Source organism: Oncorhynchus tshawytscha, linkage group LG01, assembly GCF_018296145.1.
Source record: "Oncorhynchus tshawytscha isolate Ot180627B linkage group LG01, Otsh_v2.0, whole genome shotgun sequence".
NCBI lineage: Eukaryota > Metazoa > Chordata > Actinopteri > Salmoniformes > Salmonidae > Oncorhynchus > Oncorhynchus tshawytscha.
The window spans coordinates 81,394,346-81,417,389 of NC_056429.1; the positions used below are offsets into that span (position 1 = coordinate 81,394,346).

At 42.6% G+C, this 23,044-nt stretch overlaps 1 protein-coding gene across 2 annotated transcripts in view; it reads left to right on the top strand.

Annotated features, from left to right (window-relative positions):
- Positions 1 to 23,044, top strand: part of vclb (vinculin b) — a 71,845-nt gene that overhangs the window by 16,476 nt on the left and 32,325 nt on the right. For both annotated transcript variants that reach the window (XM_024431937.2, XM_024431943.2), the window contains exons 2-3: positions 19,484 to 19,554; positions 22,802 to 22,952. In XM_024431937.2, coding sequence (XP_024287705.1) covers positions 19,484 to 19,554; positions 22,802 to 22,952 — 222 coding nt within the window. The remainder of the gene's footprint in view (positions 1 to 19,483; positions 19,555 to 22,801; positions 22,953 to 23,044) is intronic.

Consider the following 23,044-nt stretch of genomic DNA (forward strand, 5'->3'; position numbering starts at 1 on the left):
CGTGAAATTCAAAAAATAAAAGTAGTAATAATAAACATTCATAAAAATACAAGTGTTATACACTGTTCTTTAGCTTAGAATCTTGGTAATTGAACCACTTTGTCTGATTTACAATAGGCTTTACGGCGAAAGCATAACATTTGATCGTCTGAGGACAGCGCCTCACCCACTACCTGCATTAACATACCATGAATTCATAACCTGCACAGGTGTCACAAAACTCAAAAATAGCGATAAAATAAATCCATTACCTTTGAAGATCTTCATCTTTTTGCAATCCAGAGGGTCCCAGTTACACAATGAATGGTCGTTTTGTTTGATAAAGTTTTGTTCGATAAAGTCCTTCTTTATATCCCCAAAAGGTCAGTTTAGTTGGCTCGCTTCATTCAATAATCCACCAGTTTCCCCTCGTTGAAAATGCATACAAAATGAATCCCAAACATTACCAATATACTTCATCCAAACAAGTCAAACAACATTCCTAATCAATCCTCAGGTACCCTAATATGTAAATAAATGATCAAATGTAAGATGGAAATAGTCTGTTCATTCCCGGAGATAAATAACAAAGTGCGTGCCCTCACCGGAGCATGCCACAAACATTTTCCAACCAAGCAGAGGCATAACGAAAGTCAGAAATAGCGAAAAAATAAATCACTTACCTTAGAAGATATTCATCTTTTTGCAATCCAAAGGGTCCCAGTTACACAAGGAATGGTTGTTTTGTTCGATAAAGTTCTTCTTTATATCCCAAAAATGTCAGTTTATTTGGCGCGTTTGATTCAGAAATACACGCTCCAACTCGCCCAACATGCTTACAAAGGAATCTAAATCGTTACCTGTAAACTTCGTCCAAACTGTTCAAACAATGTTTCTAATCCAACCTCAGGTATCCTAATATGTAAATAATTGAAAACATTTAAGATGGAGTAAACTGTGTTCAATACCGGAGAAAAAGAACAAGGAGTGTACACTCATTTATGCGCGCCAAAAGACTAGAGTCCTTCTGAGGGATACTTCAAAAGAATACGAATACTTCTTCATTTTTCAAAAACAAGCGTGAAACAATTTCTAAAGACTGTTGACATCTTGTGGAAGCCATAGGAACTGCAATCTGGGTCCTAATTATTAGATTTTCCCATAGAAAAACATTGAAAAGTCCAATGACCTCTGTTATACTCACAGACATTATTGTAACAGTTTCAGAAACGTTTTAGTGTTTTCTATCCAATACTACTATGCATATACATATGCTAGCTTCTGGGCCTGAGTAACAGGCAGTTTACTTTGGGCACCTCAGTCATCCAAACTTCCGAATACTGCCCCCTAGCCTTAAAAAATCAAAGTAACTAACTTTGGTCTTCCGGATAGCCTGAGTGCACGTATTTCTAATTTGCCTGAACAAGAGCCAGTCAGCCTGAGTGTGCGTGTGCCAAGCGATTTGCCAAATGGAATTCTTGAGGTGGAGTAACTCTGCCAGATCACGGTCGAACCAAGGTCTGAACCTGTTTTTTAATTCTCATTTTCTTTCTTTATCTGTTAACGATACTACTAAAAATATTTTAAAAAGAAGGTCCAAGCGTTTTCAACAGAGGGGGATCAAGCTGATTCTATACCAATTTACAGAGGCCAGATAAGGAAGGAACGCTTGCTCATTAAAGTGTTTTTGCAAGCGTCTATGACAAGTCAGGACAGGTTGTTGTTACGGAGTCTAGTTGACAGGTAATCGACTAGCCGGACTGTTCCCCGGACTCCGCGTGTAGGGATTTGTACAATGCAAGAACAAGGCTATTGAACTTGACATTGGTGTCTGTCCTTATTGCTTCATCCAACATACTAAAACAGTTGTTTCACTGAGCAGCTGTTACGAACACAGGCCTGTAAAACAATGATCACTAAGGTCATTATAGAAAACACAATACTGATACCTATCAGGATGATTTGTAAGAATAACATCAAGGACAGTAGTCTTTTCTGGGTGATTGGAGTAGGGATGCACAATATATCGGTAAACATATCAGAATCGTCCGATATTAGCTAAAAATGCCAACATCGGCATCGGCCCGATGTCTAGTTTAACACCAATGTCAAAGCTGACGTGCGTATCTACAGTGAGGGGGGAAAGTATTTGATACCCTACTGGTTTTGTACATTTGCCCACTGACAAAGAAATGATCCGTCTATAATTTTAATGGTAGGTTTATTTGAACCGTGAGAGACAGAATAACAACAACAAAAATCCAGAAAAACGCATGTCAAAAATGTTAGAAATTGATTTGCATTTTAATGAGGGAAATAAGTATTTGACTCCCTCTCAATCAGAAAGATTTCTGGTTACCAGGTGTCTTTTATGCAGGTAATGAACTGAGATTAGGAGCACACTCTTAAAGGGAGTGCTCCTAATCTCAGTTTGTTACATGTATAACAGACACCTGTCCACAGAAGCAATCAATCAATCAGATTCCAAACTCTCCACCATGGCCAAGACCAAAGAGCTCTCCAAGGATGTCAGGGACAAGATTGTAGACCTACACACGGCTGGAATGGGCTACAAGACCATCGCCAAGCAGCTTGGTGAGAAGGTGATAACAGTTGGAAGAAACAAATGGAAGAAACACAAAAGAACTGTCAATCTCCCTCGGCCTGGGGGTCCATGCAAGATCTCACCTCGTGGAGTTGCAATGATGATGAGAACGGTGAGGAATCAGCCCAGAACTACACGGGAGGATCTTGTCAATGATCTCAAGGCAGCTGGGACCATAGTCGCCAAGAAAACAATTGGTAACACACTACGCTGTGAAGGACTGAAATCCTGCAGCGCCCGCAAGGTCCTCCTGCTCAAGAAAGCACATACATGCCCGCCTAACGTTTGCCAATGAACATCTGAATGATTCAGAGGACAACTGGGTGAAAGTGTTGTGGTCAGATGAGACCAAAATGGAGCTCTTTGGAATCAACTCAACTCGCCGTGTTTGGAGGAGGAGGCATGCTGCATATGACCCCAAGAACACCATTCCCACCGTCAAACATGGAGGTGGAGACATTATGCTTTGGGGGTGTTTTTCTGCTAAGGGGACAGGACAACTTTACCGCATCAAAGGGACGATGGACGGGGCCATGTACCGTCAAATCTTGGGTGAGAACCTCCTTCCCTCAGCCAGTGCATTGAAAATGGGTCGTGGATGGGTATCCCAACATGACAATGAGTCAAAACACACGGGCCAAGGCGACAAAGGAGTGGCTCAAGAAGAAGCACATTAAGATCCTGGAGTGGCCTAGCCAGTCTCCAGACCTTAATCCCATAGAAAATCTGTGGAGGGAGCTGAAGGTTCGAGTTGCCAAACGTCAGCCTCAAACCCTTAATGACTTGGAGAAGATCTGCAAAGAGGAGTGGGACAAAATCCATGTGTGCAAACCTGGTGGCCAACTACAAGAAACGTCTGACCTCTGTGATTGCCAACAAGGGTTTTGCCACCAAGTACTAAGTCATGTTTTGCAGAGGGGTCAAATACTTATTTCCCTCATTAAAATGCAAATCAATTTATAACATTTTTGACATGCGTTTTTCTGGATTTTGTTGTTATTCTATCTCTCACTGTTCAAATAAACCTACCATTAAAATTATAGCCTGATCATTTCTTTGTCCGTGGGCAAACGTACAAAATCAGCAGGGGATCAAATACTTTTTTCCCTCACTGTAAAGTTGAAGTCGGAAGTTTACATTGGAGTCATTAAAACTTGTTTTTCAACCACTCCACAAATGTCTTGTTAACTGTAGTTTTGGCAAGTCGGTTGGGCATCTACTTTGTGCATGACACAGCCGTACATAATCCATCTGTAAATAGCCCACCCAATCTACCTACCTCATCTCCATACTGTTTTTATTTACTTTTCTGCTCTTTTGCACACCGGTATCTCTACTTGCTCATCATCATCTGCTCATTTATCACTCAAGTGTTAATCTGCTAAATTGTAATTCTTCGCTACTATAGCCTATTTATTGCCTACTTCCTCATGCCTTTTGCACACACTGTATATAGACTTTCTTTTTTTCTGCTGTGTCATTGACTTGTTTATTGTGTAATTGGCTTACATATTGTTTATTCCATGTTATTCCATGTGTAACTTTGTGTTGTTGTCTGTGTCACACTGCTTTGCTTTATCTTGGCCAGGTCACAGTTGTCAATGAGAACTTGTTCTCAACTAGCCTACCTGGTTAAATAAGTCATTTTTCCAACAATTGTTTACAGACAGATTATTTCACTTATAATTCACTGTATCACAATTCCAGTGGGCATAAATTTACATACGCTAAGTTGACTGTGCCTTTAAACAGCTTGGAAAATTCCAGAAAATTATGTCACGGCTTTAGAAGCTTCTGATAGGCTAATTGACATAATTTTAGTCTATTGGAGGGGCACATGTGGATGTATTTCAAGGTCTATTTTCAAACTCAGTGCCTCTTTGCTTGACATCATGGGAAAATCAAAAGAAATCAGCAAAGACCTCCACAGGTCTGGTTCATTCTTGGGAGCAATTTCCAAACACCTGAAGGTACCATGTTCATCTGTACAAACAACAGTACACAAGTATAAACACCATGAGACCACACAGCCTTCATACCGCTCAGGAAGGAGACGCGTTCTGTCGCCTAGAGATGAACGTACTTTGGTGCAAATCAATCCCAGAACAAGGACCTTGTGAAGATGCTGGAGGAAACAGGTACAAAAGTATATATATCTACAGTAAAACGAGTCCAATATCGACATAACTTGTTAGGCTGCTCAGGAAGGAAGAAGCCACAGCTCCAAAACCACCATAAAAAAGCCAGACTACGGTTTGCAACTGCAAATGGGGACAAAGATCGAACTTTTTGGAGAATTGTCCTCTGGTCTGATGTAACAAAAACAGAACGGTTTGGCCATAATGACCATCGTTATGTTTGGAGGAAAAAGGGGGAGGCTTTCAAGCCGAAGAACACCATCCCAACCGTGAAGCACATGGGTGGCAGCATCATGTTGTGGGGGTGCTTTGCTGCAGGAGGGACTGGTGCACTTCACAAAATAGATGGTATCATGAGGGAAGAAAATTATGTGGATATATTGAAGCAACATCTCAAGACATCAATCAGTCAGGAAGTTAAAGCTTGGTCGCAAATGGGTCTTCCAAATGGACAATGACCCCAAGCATACTTCCAAAGTTGTGGCAAAATGGCTTAAGGACAACAAAGTCAAGGTATTGGAGTGGCCATCACAAAGCCCTGACCTCAATCCAAAAGAATATTTGTGGGCAGAACTGAAAAAGCGTGTGCGAGCAAGGACGCCTGCAAACCTGACTCAGTTACACCAGCTCTGTCAGGAGGAATGGGCCAAAATTCATCCAACTTATTGTAGGAAGCTTGTGGAAGGCTACCCGAAACGTTTTAACCAAGTTAAACCATTTAAAGGCAATGCTACCAAATACTAATTGAGTGTATGTAAACTTCTGACCGACTGGGAATGTGATGAAAGAATTTAAAGCTGAAATAAATCATTCTCTCTAATATTATTCTGACATTTCACATTCTTAAAATAAAGTGGTGATCCTAACTGACCTAAAACAGGGAATTTTTACTAGGATTAAATGTCAGGAATTGTGAAAAACAGAGTTTTAATGAATTTGTCTAAGGTGTATGTAAACTTCCGACTTCAACTGTACATAACGTAGGTACATGACGTAATGACGCCACGTTAAATTTAGCACTACACGTGTAACAAAGCATTCCTAAGCTAGCCCACAATGTCTGCTGTGTGGATCGAGCAGTCAACAAGTCGACCAGTCATTTGAAAGAGTAAGAACATTTCTGCGAGACAACTCAAAGGTGAAATCCATTAACGGCAAGATAATAGAATTCATTGCCCTTGACAATCAACCGTTCTCTGTCGTGGGTTATGTTGGCTTACACCGACTGGTCGAGCGCCAGTACACACTACCAAGTGAGCTATTTTTCGGATTTTGCTCTACCCGAGTTACACAGTAATAGCGTCACTGCTATTAGCTTCACAACTGACATTTGGACCAGCCCCATAAGCATGCTGAGTCTGACAGCACAGTGGGTTGTCAAGGATTTCGTACTGAGGAAAGTCATGCACATGTATGCGCTCGTTGTCATACCGCTGCTGCCATTTCAATGGCATTAGAGAACACATTTGAAACGTGGAAACATGGTCACACTAGCTATCTCCAATCGAAGAACAGACTCGAGAAATGAGCTCATCAACTGCGCCTGCAGCAGACGTGATACCCTCTGTCATGTAATTGAAACGCCTGCTCAACAAAACTGAGGACACAGGCTGTGAACAAGCGATTTGGTGGCATTCTGTCTTTGCTGTGTCACCACCATGCTCGATGCTATGTACAAGGACCACTACTTCAATCCAGACAAGAAACAGGGTTTACGTGAAATGTTACATGCACAGCTGGACAAGATGGAAACGGACAGTGACAGCACGCACCGAAGAAGAGAGGCCACGGACAGACAGAGCTGATACTTCACTGCTTGACATGAATGATGAAATCCTGGTTGAGAATGAAACAACTGAACAAATGAACAACGAAACAGCACAGCGAGTAAGTGAAAGAAATAGGTTTTTGTTTATGTTTTACTGGTAATGGGGACATACGTAATAGCTGCATAATCTGGACCTCTACTTATCAGCCGGGCTAGACAATCTGGACCCTCTCTTTCTAAAATTATCTGCCAAAATTGTTGTAACCCCTATTACTATCCTGTTCAACTTCTCTTTCATACCGTCTGAGATTCCCAAAGATTGGAAAGCTGCCACAATTATCCCCCTCTTCAAAAGGGGGAGATACTCTAGACCCAAACTGCTACAGACCTATATCTATCCTACCCTGCCTTTCTCAGGTCTTCGAAAGCCAAGTTAACAAACAGATTACCGACCATTTCGAATCCCACCATACCTTCTCCGGTATGCAATCTGGTTTCAGAGCTGGTCATGGGTGCACCTCAGCCCCGCTCAAGGTCCTAAACGATATCATAACCGCCATCGATAAGAGACATTACTGTGCAGGCGTATTCATCGGCCTGGCCAAGGCTTTCGACTCTGTTAATCACAACATTGTTATCGGCAGACTCAACAGCCTTGGTTTCTCAAATGACTGCCTTGCCCGGTTCTCCAACTACATCTCTGATAGAGTCCGGTGTGTGAAATCAGAGGAACTGTTGACCTCTGACAGTCTCTATGGGGGTGCCACAGGGTTCAATTCTTGGGCCGAATCTCTTCTCTGGATACATAAATGATGTCGCTCTTGCTGCTTGTGATTCTCTGATCCAACTCTACGCAGACGACACCATTCTGTATACTTCCGGCCCTTCTTTGGACACTGTGATAACTAACCTCCAGATGAGCTTCAATGCCATACAACTCTCCTTCTGTGGCCTCCAACTCTTAAATGCAAGTGAAACTAATAGCATGATCTTCAAACGATCACTGCCCGCACCTGCCCGCACATCCAGCATCACTACTGACTTACAATAGGTGGACAACTACAAATACCTAGGCGTCTGGCTAGACTGTAAACTCTCCTTCCAGACTCACATTAAGCATCTCCAATCCAATATTAAATCTAGAATCGGCGTCCTATTTCGCAACAAAAGCATCCTTCACTCATTCTGCCAAACATACCCTCGTAAAACTGACCATACTACCGATCCTCGACTTTGGCGATGTCCTCTACAAAATAGCCTCCAACACTCTACTCAACAAATTGGATGCAGTCTATCACAGTGCCATCCGTTTTTGTCACCAAAGCCCCATACACTACCCACCATTGCGACCTGTACGCTCTCGTTGGCTGGCCCTCGCTTCGTACTCGTCGCCAAACCCACTGGCTCCAGGTCATCTACAAGTCTTTGCTAGGTAAAGCTCAGCCTTATCTCAGCTCACTGGACACCATAGAAGCACCCACCCGTAGCACCCACCCATATATCACTGGTCACCCCCAAAGCCAATTCCTCCTTTGGCCGCCTCTCCTTCCAGTTCTTTGCTGCCAATGACTGGAAGGAACCGCAAAAATCACTGAAGCTGGAGACTCATATCTCCCTCACTAGCTTTAAGCACCAGCTGTCAGAGCAGCTCACAGATCACTGCACCTGCACATAGCCCATCTGTTAATAGGCCATTAAACTACCTCATCCCCATACATGAATGTTCTGCACATCTATCTATCACTATTTTATTTATTTATTTATTTATTTTATTTCACCTTTATTTAACCAGGTAGGCTAGTTGAGAACAAGTTCTCATTTGCAACTGCGACCTAATTGGTATATTAGGTATACTTTAATTGGTATATTGTAATTTCTTTGCCATCATGGCCTATTTATAGCCTTACCTCCCTTATCTTACCACATTTGCACACACTGTATATCAACTTTTTCTACTGTATTATTGATTGTATGTTTGTTTATTCCATGTGTAACTCTGTTGTTGTATGTGTCGAACTACTTTTCTTTATCTTGGCTAGGTTGCAGTTGTAAATAAGAACTTGTTCTCAACTAGCCTACCTGGTTAAATAAAGGTGAAATAAAAAAAGAGGCGACCAGCTCCATATTAATGCCCATGATTTTGGAATGAGATGTTTGACGAGCAGGTGTGTAAACATTATTTTGGTCATGTGCACCCCCCTATCGTGTTGCCCAAAGTGGTAACACACATTTTTTAATTCATATATCAATTTCTCCTATATCATGCCTTAATTGGGCAAAAGTAAATATAATAAGAATAAAGTGAGAGAGAGCCAGCAACGGAAATAAAAGTGCAGTGTGTTTACAATTTCAGCGTCTTAGGCTGTAAAACATTTGATCTCTCCCAGTCTTTTTTTCACGTGGGACATTTAAATTCTTCCCATTTACTCAGGCCTTTATAGCCTGTCGGCTGGGGAGCATTCAAAAAGAATTGTCCAGATCATAGCAAGCTTCCCTTGTCAGTTCGTTTCTTAAACAAAACAGATCATGGCTATAGCCTGCCAATTAATGAGTTGTCATTTAGGCTGCATGGCAAATAGTCATTAAAGTGTTATTCATTTGGACAGATCACCTAAGTGGTGCTGTAATTGTCTTTTCAATAGGCGTGTGATTTTAACATTTTAGTCATTTAGCAGACGCTCTTATCCAAAGAAGCTTACAGGAGTGATTAGGGTTAGGTGCCTTGCTCAAGGGCACAGACAGATTTTTCACCTAGTCGGTTTGGGGAAACTGTCGGTTAATGGCTCAATGCTCTTAATCGGAGAAGCCATTAACAGCACATACCTTCCTCTTTTGTTTATTTTGGTGTGGTGTGGTGGGGTGTACTGTAATAGTCCATCGTTCACCTAAATTCAGTAGCCTAAACGGTTCAATAGGCCCATGCCCCATCTGTCGTACATCGTCGGTTGGAAGGCTGTCCTGTAGTCTATACAGTTCATCCAATGCCATTTCCACCGTTTTCCTTGTCCAGGTTATCCAGGAATCGGGTAGCTTCTTTTGCTGATTTCAGTGTTATGTCTCTTTCCTTCCATTTGACCCGTAGTTGTGCGGGGTTCTCTCTGTTTCATGTGGAGATTTCTGCTCATGTCAGTGTTGATGTAGCTAGATCCGATGGCCCTCATACATCAAAGGTCCGACTCCTTTTTTGGGGGGCATTGATGGCCAGTCGTAGAACTTTAGCTTTGTCCCTATAGCTAAGGAACTTTGCGATGATGCCCCTTGGTTTGCTGCTCGTGTCCCCTCACAGGCCGCCTGTTTGATGTGCTCGTTCGATTGTGGGAGCCCTTGTGAAGTTCTCCTGGCCCAGTAGTTATAGTATTATCTTTTCCAGTAATTCTTCCATTCCAGTTGTTCCACAGCATTCGGGGAAACCTACGAAATGAAGATTTGAACAACGACTGAAGTCCTCCGTCCCGTTTAATCTTTAGTAAGCCTGTAATTATGTATTTTTGTTCAGATGTGGTTTTCTGGCGATTTTCTTGCACGTTTTTCTCCGGGGTTAAGACAATTTCGGCCTCCTCCAAGTGTTTGCCTACTTCAGTCATATCAGGGATTCCCACCTTGATTTCTTTATTTTCTTTACATCATCAGATATTTTCTTAATCCGCTTAGACAGTTTCTCATTGCCAGTGCAAATTTCTGTTAGTAGTGTCTCTAAACTCACTTCAGTCGAATCGCCAGCTACAGTACTTGGTCCATGGTCGCATTGTTCGTCTCTATTTCTCGATTTAGTATTTGCCCTAATGTGCAATTGCCAACATAACGTTTCAGTTATTTCTTAACTTTGCTTTCCTATTTAAGAGGCATATTTTAGTAAAGAAAGGAAAAGCCAAACGGATCACCTTCACCTAACTACCTCATGGTCGCCCTAATGAGGAGCTGTTAGTGCTGAAGCCTCTGCAGATTGTTACAGAAAATGAATCTCTTTGCTTCTTCGCTTCACGTGTCACACATGCTTCCTGTGATTAGGAACATGTTTGGATACTACATCCTTTTGCTATTACACAGTTAATGGCAAATACGTTCCTTCTATAACACGTTCAGAGCAAGCGATTTTTTTAGATGTCAATGAGGACACTTACTTAGGCCTAATAGAATGTATAAAGATATAAAGAACCAGCCTAGCATCTGGTGCTAGTGCCCCCTCTGAAAACCAGGCTGTGTCTTTCTCTCTGTGTCACTGCCTCAGTCCTCCAGGCTTTGAGAGTGGCATTTCTTCTCTCTGTCTTCTCTGTGAGTGCATGTCAACAAGGCCTTGTCTGTTCCCTCGGCCCGGCCACTTTATCTAGCTCATTCACAATGCAAGGGTTTAGTCCTCACATCACTGCACTGGTCTGTTCTGTTCTATTGGCAGTTGGAAATAGGGCCCTGGCTGGCTAGTAGGCCTGCTTGACATCAGGTTGTTTGGTGTGACATCATACTGCCACAATGACCGTCTGGGTCAGTCGAATGACTTAGTCTGAATATAATTTCTTTTGCAGTGTGCGGGCAGAACCCCTCTCTTGAAATGAAGAATTTCCAACCATTACATAACCACCACTGCTCTTTTTGCACTTTAGAAAAGTTATATTCAAAGAGTAGCCTACCTCAGACCTGAAAGTCTGTGTGTGTTGTGGTTCAGGAAACGGGTATGTTGCCTATTCCCTCCTAGTCTTAGTATTGAAGTCAATGTACCCAGAGGAGGATGGAAGCTAGCTGTCCTCCGGCTACACTATGGTGCTACCTTAGAGTGTTGCTACTGTAAGACCGTCTTGGTGAAAAACAGCTTAGCCTTTTGTTAATCACCCTGTCATCTCAGATTTTGAAATTATGCTTTACAGCCAAAGCAAGACAAGCGTTTGTGTTAGTTTATCGATAGCCTAGCATAGCATTATGTCCAGCTAGCAGCAGAAAGCTTGGTCACAAATCAGAAATGCAATTAAATTACCTTTGATGAGCTTCGGATGTTTTCACTCACGAGACTCCCAGTTAGACAGCAAATGTTCCTTTTGTTCCATAAAGATTATTTTTATAGCCAAAATACATCCGTTTCTTGTCCACGTTTTGTTGAGAAATCCACCGGAAATTGTGGTCACGACAACGCCGGGAAAAAAAATCAAAATTAGATCCATAATATCGACAGAAACATGGCAAATGTTTTTTATAATCAATCCTCAAGGTGTTTTTCAAATATCTATTTGATTATATATCAACCGGGACAATTGGCTTTTCAGTAGGAGAGAGAGGAAAAATGACTACTTCTGTCTTTTACGCAAGAATCACTCTGAGAGCCCTCAGCTGGCCACTTACGCAATGTAGTCGTTTACGCTCATTCTTCAACATAAAGGCGTGAGACTACGTCACAATGCTGTAGACACCTTAGGGAATATGTAGAAAAGGAATCTGGTTGATATCCCTTTCAGTGGCCAATAGGGGTACATAGGAAGACAACGGTTTCAAAACATGAGTCACTTCCTGATTGAATTTTTCTTAGGCTTTCGCCTGCAATATCAGTTATGTTATACTCACAGACAATATTTTTACAGTTTTGGAAACTTTAGAGTGTTTTCTATCCTAAGCTGCCAATATGCATATTCTAGCATCTGGTCCTGAGAAAATAGGCAGTTTTACTTTGGGAACGTTATTTTTCCAAAAATGAAAATAGTGCCCCCTAGTTTCAAGAGGTTAAAATGAATCACTTACCTTTGATCTTCATCTGGTGGCACTCCCAGGTCTCCATGTTAGACAATAAATGTTTGTTTTGTTTGATAATGTCACTCTTTATGACCAAATACCTCCTTTTTGTTTGCGTGTTTTGTCCAGTAATCCAAATGCTTAAGGCGCGTGCACTAATAAGTCCAGACAAAAAGTTTTTAAAAAGTACAATAAAAGTTAGTAGAAACATACCTGTTACTCAGGCCCAGAAGCTAGGATATGCATTTAATTGGTCGATTTGGATAGAAAACACTCTAAAGTTTCTGCAACAGTTAAAATAATGCCTGTGAGTATAACAGAACTGATATGGCAGGCAAAAACCAGAGAACAAAGCTTCCAAAAAAATATATAATCCAGCCTACCACTGTTTCCAATGGCTGTCATGTTTAATATGAGGTGAACATCTCCAAGATTGCAGTTCCTAGCACTTCCACTAGATGTCAACAGTCGTTAGAGTTTCAGGCTTGTTTTTAGAAAAATTAGCCAGAATTGGTAGTTTTTCTAAGTGGCTGTAGTGTTTTCATGCGTGTGGATGAGAGCGCCTTCTTTGTTGTTTGATAACAGACAACTGCAAGCAAACTGGTCACACCATATGTCCCAGAGCGGTGGGGCAATTTTTTACCCCCTGGGTTCTGGAATTTTTCCTTATGTTAACCTAACTAGGAAAACTCTGGACCTTTTTTATAAGGTATGACAGTGATTAATCAGTCGTTAAAAGGTTTTATATGGTCTATGATGGGACCAGTTTTCCCCTAATCAGGTCACATGGTATAAAAAAAACTCCTGGCCCTGGGTTGGATGAAAACTGCAGCTACCTGATTTGTTCATATAAATTATATTTAGAGTAGATTAGGAGGGGGATTTCCTCTACCCAGACACATAGACAACAACTGATAGAGAATAGAACTCACAGGGCTGAGCTTGCTTTATGCATGTTTGCATCATGCAGGCTGTAGCAACTGTAGGCTTTATAAAACATGTACTCACATCTGTCATCACTATTATGTTGATGAATTGTTTCCAGTTAATCATTTTGAACCCAGCCAGCCCAATTTGGAATATATACAAAATTTGATCACATTCACATTTTCCCCTGACACACAAATTGAGTGTAAATACATTACATTACCAATTAGTTTACCCTGACCAGATGGACAGGGCGCATAGGCTGTATGCAGCTGCTCTTATTAATTATCAGACTGAAAAATAATCTTGTTTTCATCCCATACAGCATGTCAGATTTCTAATGTTTAGGTGTAGTCTAGGTTCCTGCAACATTTATGTCATGGGTTTTTGCTTGTCCGGACTAATTATGTGTTATCATCTTTATTAAATTAACACTGGAGGAAAGTGGAAAGTATACTTGAGCGCCCAAGAAAAAATATGCTGTGTTAACCTCTCTCTTTAATCTAACTTTTAATGGATGATGCGATGGAAGCTATCAAATCATTCTGAATTATTTTCAACATCCCAGAAAAGACAGTAGAAATGTCCATTTGTTCAGCAAGTAAAGCATTGTAACGTGCAATTACCTCTGCAAGCTCCTTGTAGTTACCCTTGTTGGCGGAACTTTCCCTCTCGTCGTGTCCTCTAAAAGCAAATTATTACATGCCCAGAAACGCAGTGGTGTTGATAAGCAGCTTAATAACATCCATGTTTCTTCTTACTTTCTCATTGTGTTGCGTAGTTTGAATATGCAGACCTTCGTCATAATCGATGTAGCTTCTTCCCAGAATCTTGAATCCGATGTGGGCATTTGTATGCTCCCTGCTTTTGTTTTGCCATTTAGCTAAACTATCGATGTTCTTCAGATTACTGTACCCACCTTTCGACCAAGGCTCAGACTTTCCAAAAATCAGGCAAGGCCAGCAATACTGGCGGCTTGAGGAATGGCTCCCTGTTAACCAGCTATACTTTTGATACCAGTTAGTATTGAACGCCCTCACCTTTTCATCCTTCTTCATGAAACTGATCTCAGGCAGAGGTCGAACCTCACTTTTAATTCAGATCTTTTCCGTGTACCCCAGAGAATGAAAGTGGTTCTTCAACAAAAAGTCCACAGCATCTTCGGCAATGTTGGCCATTCTACCATTCTGGTGGAGAAAACTGCCCTCTCCCGCTGCTAGCTAGCTAGCTACTGAAATTAGCAAGACAAATGTCAATTAATTGCACTAACTGGACACAAAAATAAAGTTCTAAAACCAAGAAAACAATTTATAATATACCTCCTCCGTCTCCTGTAATTTTAATTGAATAATATCCTCAAAATGCTAAACTATCACTCTTCACTCTTAATCTCTATCCAACAATGACACCATTCTATGATTGGATGGACAACATGTCAGTTTATACTGCAAAAGCTGTGATTGATTGGAGAACGCCCTCCGGAAGTGGTCATAATTATCATGTATGTCTGTGGAAGGGGGAGGCCAACGAGCCTCCGAAGTTTTGTATTGAAGTCAATGTAGCCAGAGGAGGGCGGAAGCTAGATGTCCTCTGGCTACACCATGGTGCTACCCCAGACAGTGCTGTTGAAGTTACTGTAGACCTTCATTGGAAAACAGTGTATTTTAATCATATACGAATATATTTAGTCTAGTTTTTATCTAAAAAGGATAATATATTTGAATCTTTTACAATTATTATTATTTTTTTTTTATTCACTGAGGAGGATGGTCCTCCCCTTCCTCTTTTGAGGAGCCTCCACTGTCCCACACACACCAAGCGCCGCCCCTATCACACAAGCACCATAATTCCGCTTCCTCGCTGTTAGAGTCACAAAAAGTTTTCATGCTTTTCTTTTAGGTCAATTGTTCTAAACAAGAACCATGCTGCTTTCCACTTTGTTTCATAATATAAGTAATTCCATTTCAAACCCCTTGACTTTTTATGTTACAGCCTTATTCTGAAGTGGTTTAATAAAAAATAAATATACACACAATACCCCATAAGGACAAAGCAAAAACAGGTTATTTATTTTTGGGGATGTTTTTTATTCAAATAAAAAACAAATACTTTATTTCCACAAGTATTCAGACCCTTTGCTATGTGACTCAAAATTGAGCTCAGGTGCATCCTGTTTCCATTGATCATCCTTGAGATGTTTCTACAACTTGATTGGAGTCCACCTGCGATAAATTACATTGATCGGACATGATTTGGAAAGGCACACGCGTGTCTATATAAGGTCCCAGAGTTGACAGTGCATGTCAGAGCAAAAGCCAAGCCATGAGGTTGAAGGACTTGTCAGTAGAGCTCCGAGACAGGATTGTGTCGAGGCACAGATCTGTGGAAGGATACCAAAACATTTCTGCAACATTTAAGGTCCCCAAGAACACAATGGCTTCCATCATTCTTAAATGGAAGAAGTTTAGAACCACCAAGACTCTTCCTAGAGCTGGCCGGCTGGCCAAACTGAGCACCCTGAGGGAGAAGGACCTTGGTCAGGGAGGTGACCAATAAGATGGGAAAAACTTCTAAGGGGACAACCATCTCTTCAGCACTCCACCAATCAGGCATTTACGGTAGAGTGGCCAGATGGAAGCCACTCCTCAGTAAAAGGCTCTTGACAGCCCGCTTGGAGTTTGCCAAAAGACACCTAAAGGACTGACCATGAGAAACAAGACTTTTGATCTGAGGAAACCAAGATTGAACTATTTAGCCTGAATGCCAAGCGTCACGTCTGGAGGAAACCTGGCGCCATCCCAACAGTGAAGCATGGTGGTGGCAGCATCATGCTGTGGGCATGTTTTTCAGCAGCAGGGACTGGGAGACTAGTCAGGATCGAGGGAAAGATGAACGGAGCACTGAGCAATTCTTGATGAAAACCTGCTCCAGAGCGCTCAGGACCTCAGACTGGGGTGAATGTTCACCTTCCAACAGGACAACGACCCGAAGCGCACAGCCAAGAAAATGCAGGAGTGGCTTCGGGACAAGTCTCTGAATGTCCTTGAGTGGTCCAGCCATTGCCCGGACTTAAACCTGATCAAACATCTCTGGAGAGACCTGACAATAGCTGTGCAGCAACGCTCCCCATCCAACCTGGCAGAGCTTGAGAGGATCTGCAGAGAAGAATGGGAAAAATTCCCCAAATACAGGTGTGCCAAGCTTGTAGCGTCATACGCAAGAAGACTCAAGGCTGTAATTGCTGCCAAAGGTGCTTCAACAAAGTACTGAGTAAAGGGTCTTAATACTTATTTAATCCATTTTAGAATAAGACTGTAACGTCACAAAATGTGGAAAAAGTGAAGGTGTCTGATTACTTTCCAAATACACTGTATATCATCACAAAGTAGTCGCAATTCAACGGCTCAAACACATATGTGGCAGGGTCTACAGTCAACCACGGATTACAAAAAAGGCAGCTTCTTGTCGAATTCTTAATCCGGTTCTGCGCAGAGAAGCCTCACTCACACTGGTCGGCTGAAATGGGCAGCACCAGCATAAGCTGCACTGCTCCAGTATGTTCTAGGGAAAATATATATTTCAATTTCATTTAAACTCTTACCATGCATGTAACTTATCAAAACCAACCATAGAGGGATACCATACATAACCAATCAGGACTGTTAGCCTACCTTGTAATTGTCCCTGTAAGGGGTCCTTTGTCAACATGGTCTTCCACAGGCCACTGTAGAACTTGTCCTTGAAACTGTGGCTGACCAGGATTTTCAGCCCCTGCCACTCATCCTGGATTGCAGCCATGTTGCACCCCGATCTGCAGGATTGAACAGAGCAAGTGAGTTTGCAAATATGCAAACATAACATGTGTCTCATATGGCCATGTAGTGTCAAATAAATTCTTACCTCTCTAGAGGCTCCTTGAATGCCTCATCAGGTCTGCCACACCATCATCGCCAAAGGTGAGAAGGCTGGCCTAGTCTTCTGGCCATGTGTCAGGGTTTAGCACTCTGAAAGATTCCACTGGGGTCTGGACACCCTTATCCTTCAGCATAACGCAATACTGGGGGCAAACTACCTGCCTTCCAGGACACCTACAGCACCGATGTCACAGGAAGGCCAAAAAGATCATCAAGGACAACAACCACCCGAGCCACTGCCTGTTCACCCCGCTTCCATCCAGAAGGTGAGATCAGTACGGGTGCATCAAAGCAGGGACCGAGAGACTGAAAAACAGCTTCTATCTAAAGGCCATCAGACTGTTAAACAGCCATCACTAACATAGAGTGGCTGCTGGCAACACACAGACTCAAATCTCTGGCCACTTTAATAAATGGATTTAATAAAGGTATCACTAGTCACTTTAAATACTGCCACTTTAATAATGTCTACATATCCTACATTACTCATCTCATATTTGTATATACTGTATTCTATACCACCTACTGCATCTTGCCTATGCCGCACGGCCATCGCTCATCCATATATCTATACTTACCTATTCATACCTTTACTGTGTATAAGGTAGTCATTTTGAATTTGTTAGATAACTCGTTAGATATTACTGCACAGTCGGAACTAGAAGACAAGCATTTCGCTACACTTGCATTAACATCTGCTAACCATTTGTATGTGCCCAATAAGATTTGATTTGATCAAATTGCAATATTTGGTGCAGCCCTATACTGGTACTGTAACTTTTGTCCACTGAGCATTTATAAATTAAACAAAGATTGATGCCAGGCTAAAACTAAAGTAACTGCTCAGCTCTCTCTGTGAGGTGGCAGCTAGCATAAAAACAACTATCCAGGGTTCCAGGATAGTTACAGGGCCGTTCAACTAAAGGTTAGGGGAACAGGGGAGAGTCCTTTTTAGATGTAGGACACACAAACCAACTGAGTGGATTTGAACTAAAGGGCAGGAGAGAGTCCTGTTCAGTAACTTACTTCCAATTGACCGATGAAACCAATGTGCTTCGGTCCAACTCGGACCACACTATAGTACATCAGCTTTCTGGAATGTCTGTGCTGCTCACGGTCTCGAGCTGAGCTGGTTACTGTTGAAGCATCCTTGAGCTTTCACCTCACATTCCTAATAACTACTAGGGTCAGGAGTTTTTTGTTTGTAACTTTATGACATGACCTGGAAGAGTCCTGGGGCCCATTCTCTCTCAGCCTCTCAACTTTTAGCCTGGCATCAACCTTTGTGTTTAATTGACGAACGGTGGTGTTGGACGCTCTACTTCCACAGTCCCACTGGACCAATGAGAAGACAGTAATGTGCTTCTGGCTCTGCCCCATGCAGACTCCATGACGTCAGCTTCCTGGAAAGAATGGCCACTGACTGTGATGAACTGGTGGAGCAGTGAAGAGTAGAGTCTCACCACCTCACCACTAATGTCCCATTCCTAATAACCAGGTTCAGGATTTTTTTGTGTGGACTTTGTGACCTGGCCTGAAACAACCCTACTTGTTGTAGCCCCATAGGCTATTGACGTGGTCAGGAAATACTCATGAACATACTACAAATTGTAGAACATCATTTTGTTAAGTTTATTATGCAACTTCATTATAATTTCCCTTTGTATCAAAGTTCCCAAAATTCCTTACTTTTAGATACACCAGTGTAGCTGATGAAGATGTGGTCGTAGTATCAAGTTGAAGTCGTGGTGCTTGTTAACTGGAGTTGTAGTGGGCATGTTAACATTTTGTTGAATATGATCCTGTGTGTGTGTGTGTGTGTGTGTGTGTGTGTGTGAGAGAGAGAGACACGGGATCAGTCAGCCAACAAGCCCCATCTGAATCAGGCATTAACAGCCTCGCTTGCAGAGCGAGCTCAAAGCTCAGGGCTCAGTTGTCTATCGGGTCGGGGAGAGACTAATAGACAATAACTGACACCGAGGCATTCCCTCCCTGTCAGTCGGTTTGAACATCTGCAATAAGAAACTACTCCTCTCTGTAATTGACAAACAGATTTTCCTCTGTCTTCTATGAATGGTTTTGATCATTCCTTGTGTGAGTGTGAGGTCATACTGGGAGAAATGAGTCATAGTAGCCATGTGTGAAAGAGAAGAGGCATTCAGCTGTTTTACACATTACTTTGTGTCTGTGTGTTGCCCTGGCTCTCCTCCAGTGACCTGCTTGTTGAGACAATTGTTTATATCATCGTTGACTAACAAGATGTGACAATAAATGATTAAAGACAACAAGGAAGATCAAAGGTTCTGGGTTTATCGGACCCAGATGCTCAATGAAGACACTCCATTATTAACTAATATAAAAGTGATTACTTAGTCTATAGGAGTGTCCAGGAAACTGGCCCTACATGTGGTAATGTGCTCTCCCTGTGTTTCTGTTCTAGGTGGGGAAAGACACTGTCCAGACTACAGAGGACCAGATCATGAAGAGAGATATGCCTCCAGCTTTCATCAAGTAAGTACACAAAGAACAACTTTCCTCGATTCTCAGCCCCCAAACTTTTTCACCTTATTTATTATTTACCAATCTATCCAATTTAGTCATTAGTTACCGATGATGTATGAACTTCTGTACTCTCTCTTTGTCCTGTTCTCTCCCTCTCTGCTATCTGCTGCAGACAGTAATGGCTGCTTGCACCCAGGCCAGCACGCAAAGGTCAGAGATGGCATGTTAAGTGCCTCAGAGTCACAGCCCTGCCCTCCCTGGTCTATTATAAATACTGTCTTAGATTGTGTCCCAAATGGCACCCTACTCCCTATATAGTGCACTTTTGACCAGGGCCCTTAGGGTTAGGGGGCTGGTAGTGGCGCCTCAGTCAGTCAGTCCTGTGCTTCCATGGTGTATTATAAACACTGTGCTGGGGTGCTGCCTGCTACTGCTAGTGAGTTGCTGGCTGCCTCATAGGCTACTATTTTCCCATGGAGGGACTCTAGTGAAGCAGGAAGGAACACTGTTAGGTTTCTATATGGTCTTCCTTCCTGGACAGCTGCTCTTGCACAACCTCAACCAAAGCTAAGCCCCTAGTGAAGACATGCTGATAAAATGTATTTTCAGCCAGTAGTTTTCTTTGGACGTATTGATTCAATCTACGCTCAGTGGCCAGTTTATTAGGTCCACCACCCCGTTCACGAAAATGGTTCACTCCTGTAGACAGTGAGTCACGTGTCCGTGGCTTGCTATATAAAGCAGGCAGACGGGCATCAATGCGTTTGATTGAATGGTAGAATGGGCAAAACGACCTAAGCAACATTGAGGGTGGTATGATCGTCGGTGCCAGGCGCACCAGTTCCAGTATCTCACAAATGGCCTGCCTCCTGAGCTTTACATGCACGACAGTGTCTAGAGTTTACTAAGAATGGTGCAACAAACAAAAAACATCCAGTCAGTGGCAGTCCTATGTGTGAAAACAGCTCGTTGATGAGAGGTTGAAGGAGAATGGCAACAGGCGGGCCAAACTGACAAATTTTGGGTGGTTCGATCTGGTACCTAATAAACTGGCCACTGAGTCTATATTACCTTTTTATCATTTTAAACAGTAATCTAACGATAAGTCACTCCCTGAATAAATTAATCAAGAAGGATATTAATCTTTCCTCCTCCAGTATCTCCCTCCTGAGATCTCTTCCTACTCCACTTGATCTAGCAATAGTCTGTAGCCCAGCTGCTTTGCTGTGACTCTGCGATCCCTTCTTAGCCTTCGCCCCCGTCACCTCCGTCTATAACTCAGTAATACAATAGGGGCTGACTGGGTCACGACAGGGTCACGGGACGCCCAACAAGTTCACGGATGAAAAGCAATTGGCAGGCGTTGGTCATAGAGGCCACGGAGGTGCCCTGAACCCATTTGGCACCTTGAAGTCACATCGTCACCATGTCTTCATCCATCAGATACAAATGCTGGAATGTGTCTCCTTAACTATACATATCTCCTTCACTATAATTAGCGTGTGCATTGATCCTGGTCTGGTCCAGTAATGTAGCATAGCATGGGGTTGGCTGCTGAAGGACAGTGCTGGCTGCACTAACGTAACATACATAATATTATACTGAACAAAATATAAACGCAACATGTAAAGTGTTGGTCACATCATTCATGAGCTGAAATAAAAGATCACAGAAATGTTCCATACACACAAAAAGCTTATTTCTCTCAAATTTTGTGCACAAAGTTTGAGCATTTTTTCCTCTGCCAAGATAATCCATCCACCTGACAGGTGTGGAATATCAAGGAGCTGATTAAACAGCATGATAATTACACAGATTCCCCTTGTGCTGCGGACAATAAATGTTAAATGTGCTTTTTTTGTCACACAACACAATGCCAAGTTAAGGGAGCGTGCAATTGGCATGCTGACTGCAGGAATGTCCACAAGAGCTGTTGCCAGAGAATTGAATGTTCATTTCTCTACCATAAGCCGGCAGTACGTCCAACCGACCTCACAACTGCAGATCACGTTTAACCACGCCAGCCCAGGACCTCCACATCCGGCTTCTTCACCTTCAGGATCGTCTGAGACCAGCCACCCTGACAGCTGATGAAACTGAGGAGTATTTCTGTCTGTAATAAAGCCCTTTTGTGGTGAAAAACTCATTGCAATTGGCTGGGCCTGGCTCCTAGTGGGTGGGCTTGTCTCCCAAGTGGGTGGGCCTATGCCCAGTCCTGTGAAATCCAAAGATTAGGACCTAATCAATTGACTGATTTCCTTATATGAACTGTAACTCAGTAAAACTGTTGAAATTGATGCATGTTGCGTTGAAATTTTTGTTCAGTGTCGATGCATTAATAATACATAATATATGCTTTGATCTAAAGTGACTTACAGTTGAGCGCATACAATTTACATGTGACCCCAGTGGCAATCGAACACATGGCCATGGCGTTGCCTACACTACAAACTACACACAGACACCGCCAGCATGCAAGTGTCACTTCCCAGCACTCTTCCTGTTTTAATATGCACATACATTACCAGTTACCACAGGCTTTAAGAGACCAGCGGCAATTCTGCCTCAGCTATAATGGAAACTCAATCTGAACTTCTCTAGTCTGGCCCTTCCTGCAAACACAGTGCCTTGCCTTCCAGCACTGTGGGGGGGACGAATAATGCTAGTTCCCAGTTCCCTATTAAACAGAGGAGAAGAGTGTTTGGCCTGCAGGCTTTAGTAGGAAGTCGGGATTCTGTGGGAATTGGAACATGTCTGTCTTTGGCCTGTTTCTGTGCATCGTACCGTGGGGTTGGAGGTTGGGGTTTGATATCGAGCCTGCCTGTGTTTCGCTAACTAAAAGGTTTCTTAAATATACTGCATCTCCTCTGCAGCAGCAGTACACACCCGAGGCCATTTTCATGAAACCTGCTATGGGATGCTATAGTGTGAGATATATTGTGAGACTAATAGAAGCTCTTCATATTGACAATGGGCTTAATCTGCTTGCCTTGCAGTATATGACTGGAGGCGGTATACTGATTTAGAATGTGAGAAAGTAGTTGTGTTTAAAACATGAAAGAGCGTTTCGTTTTTCTTTGTCGTCAAGTCAGCAGTTCCACCTAGACACACTGCTGCTATGTATATACACTTTTATCCATGATCACTTTTAACAACAGGAGATTGGCCCTACTGCCCTGGTGCCCTACTGGCTTTTGGAGACCCTAAGTGATCTATGTTACATTATTGTTTAGTGGTATTGTTTTCCCTCTCTCAGGGTGGAGACTGCATGCACCAAGCTGGTGCAGGCAGCATCTATGTTGAAAGCAGACCCTTACTCCGTCCCCGCTCGAGATTACCTCATCGACGGCTCCCGGGGCATCCTCTCTGGCACATCGGACCTGCTGCTGACCTTCGACGAGGCTGAGGTACCGTCAAGTACAGCACCATAGGTTCTGGGAGCAGTTTAATCTCACCCTCAAACTGAACTTCTTCTAAACCCCATTAATTACACACAGGC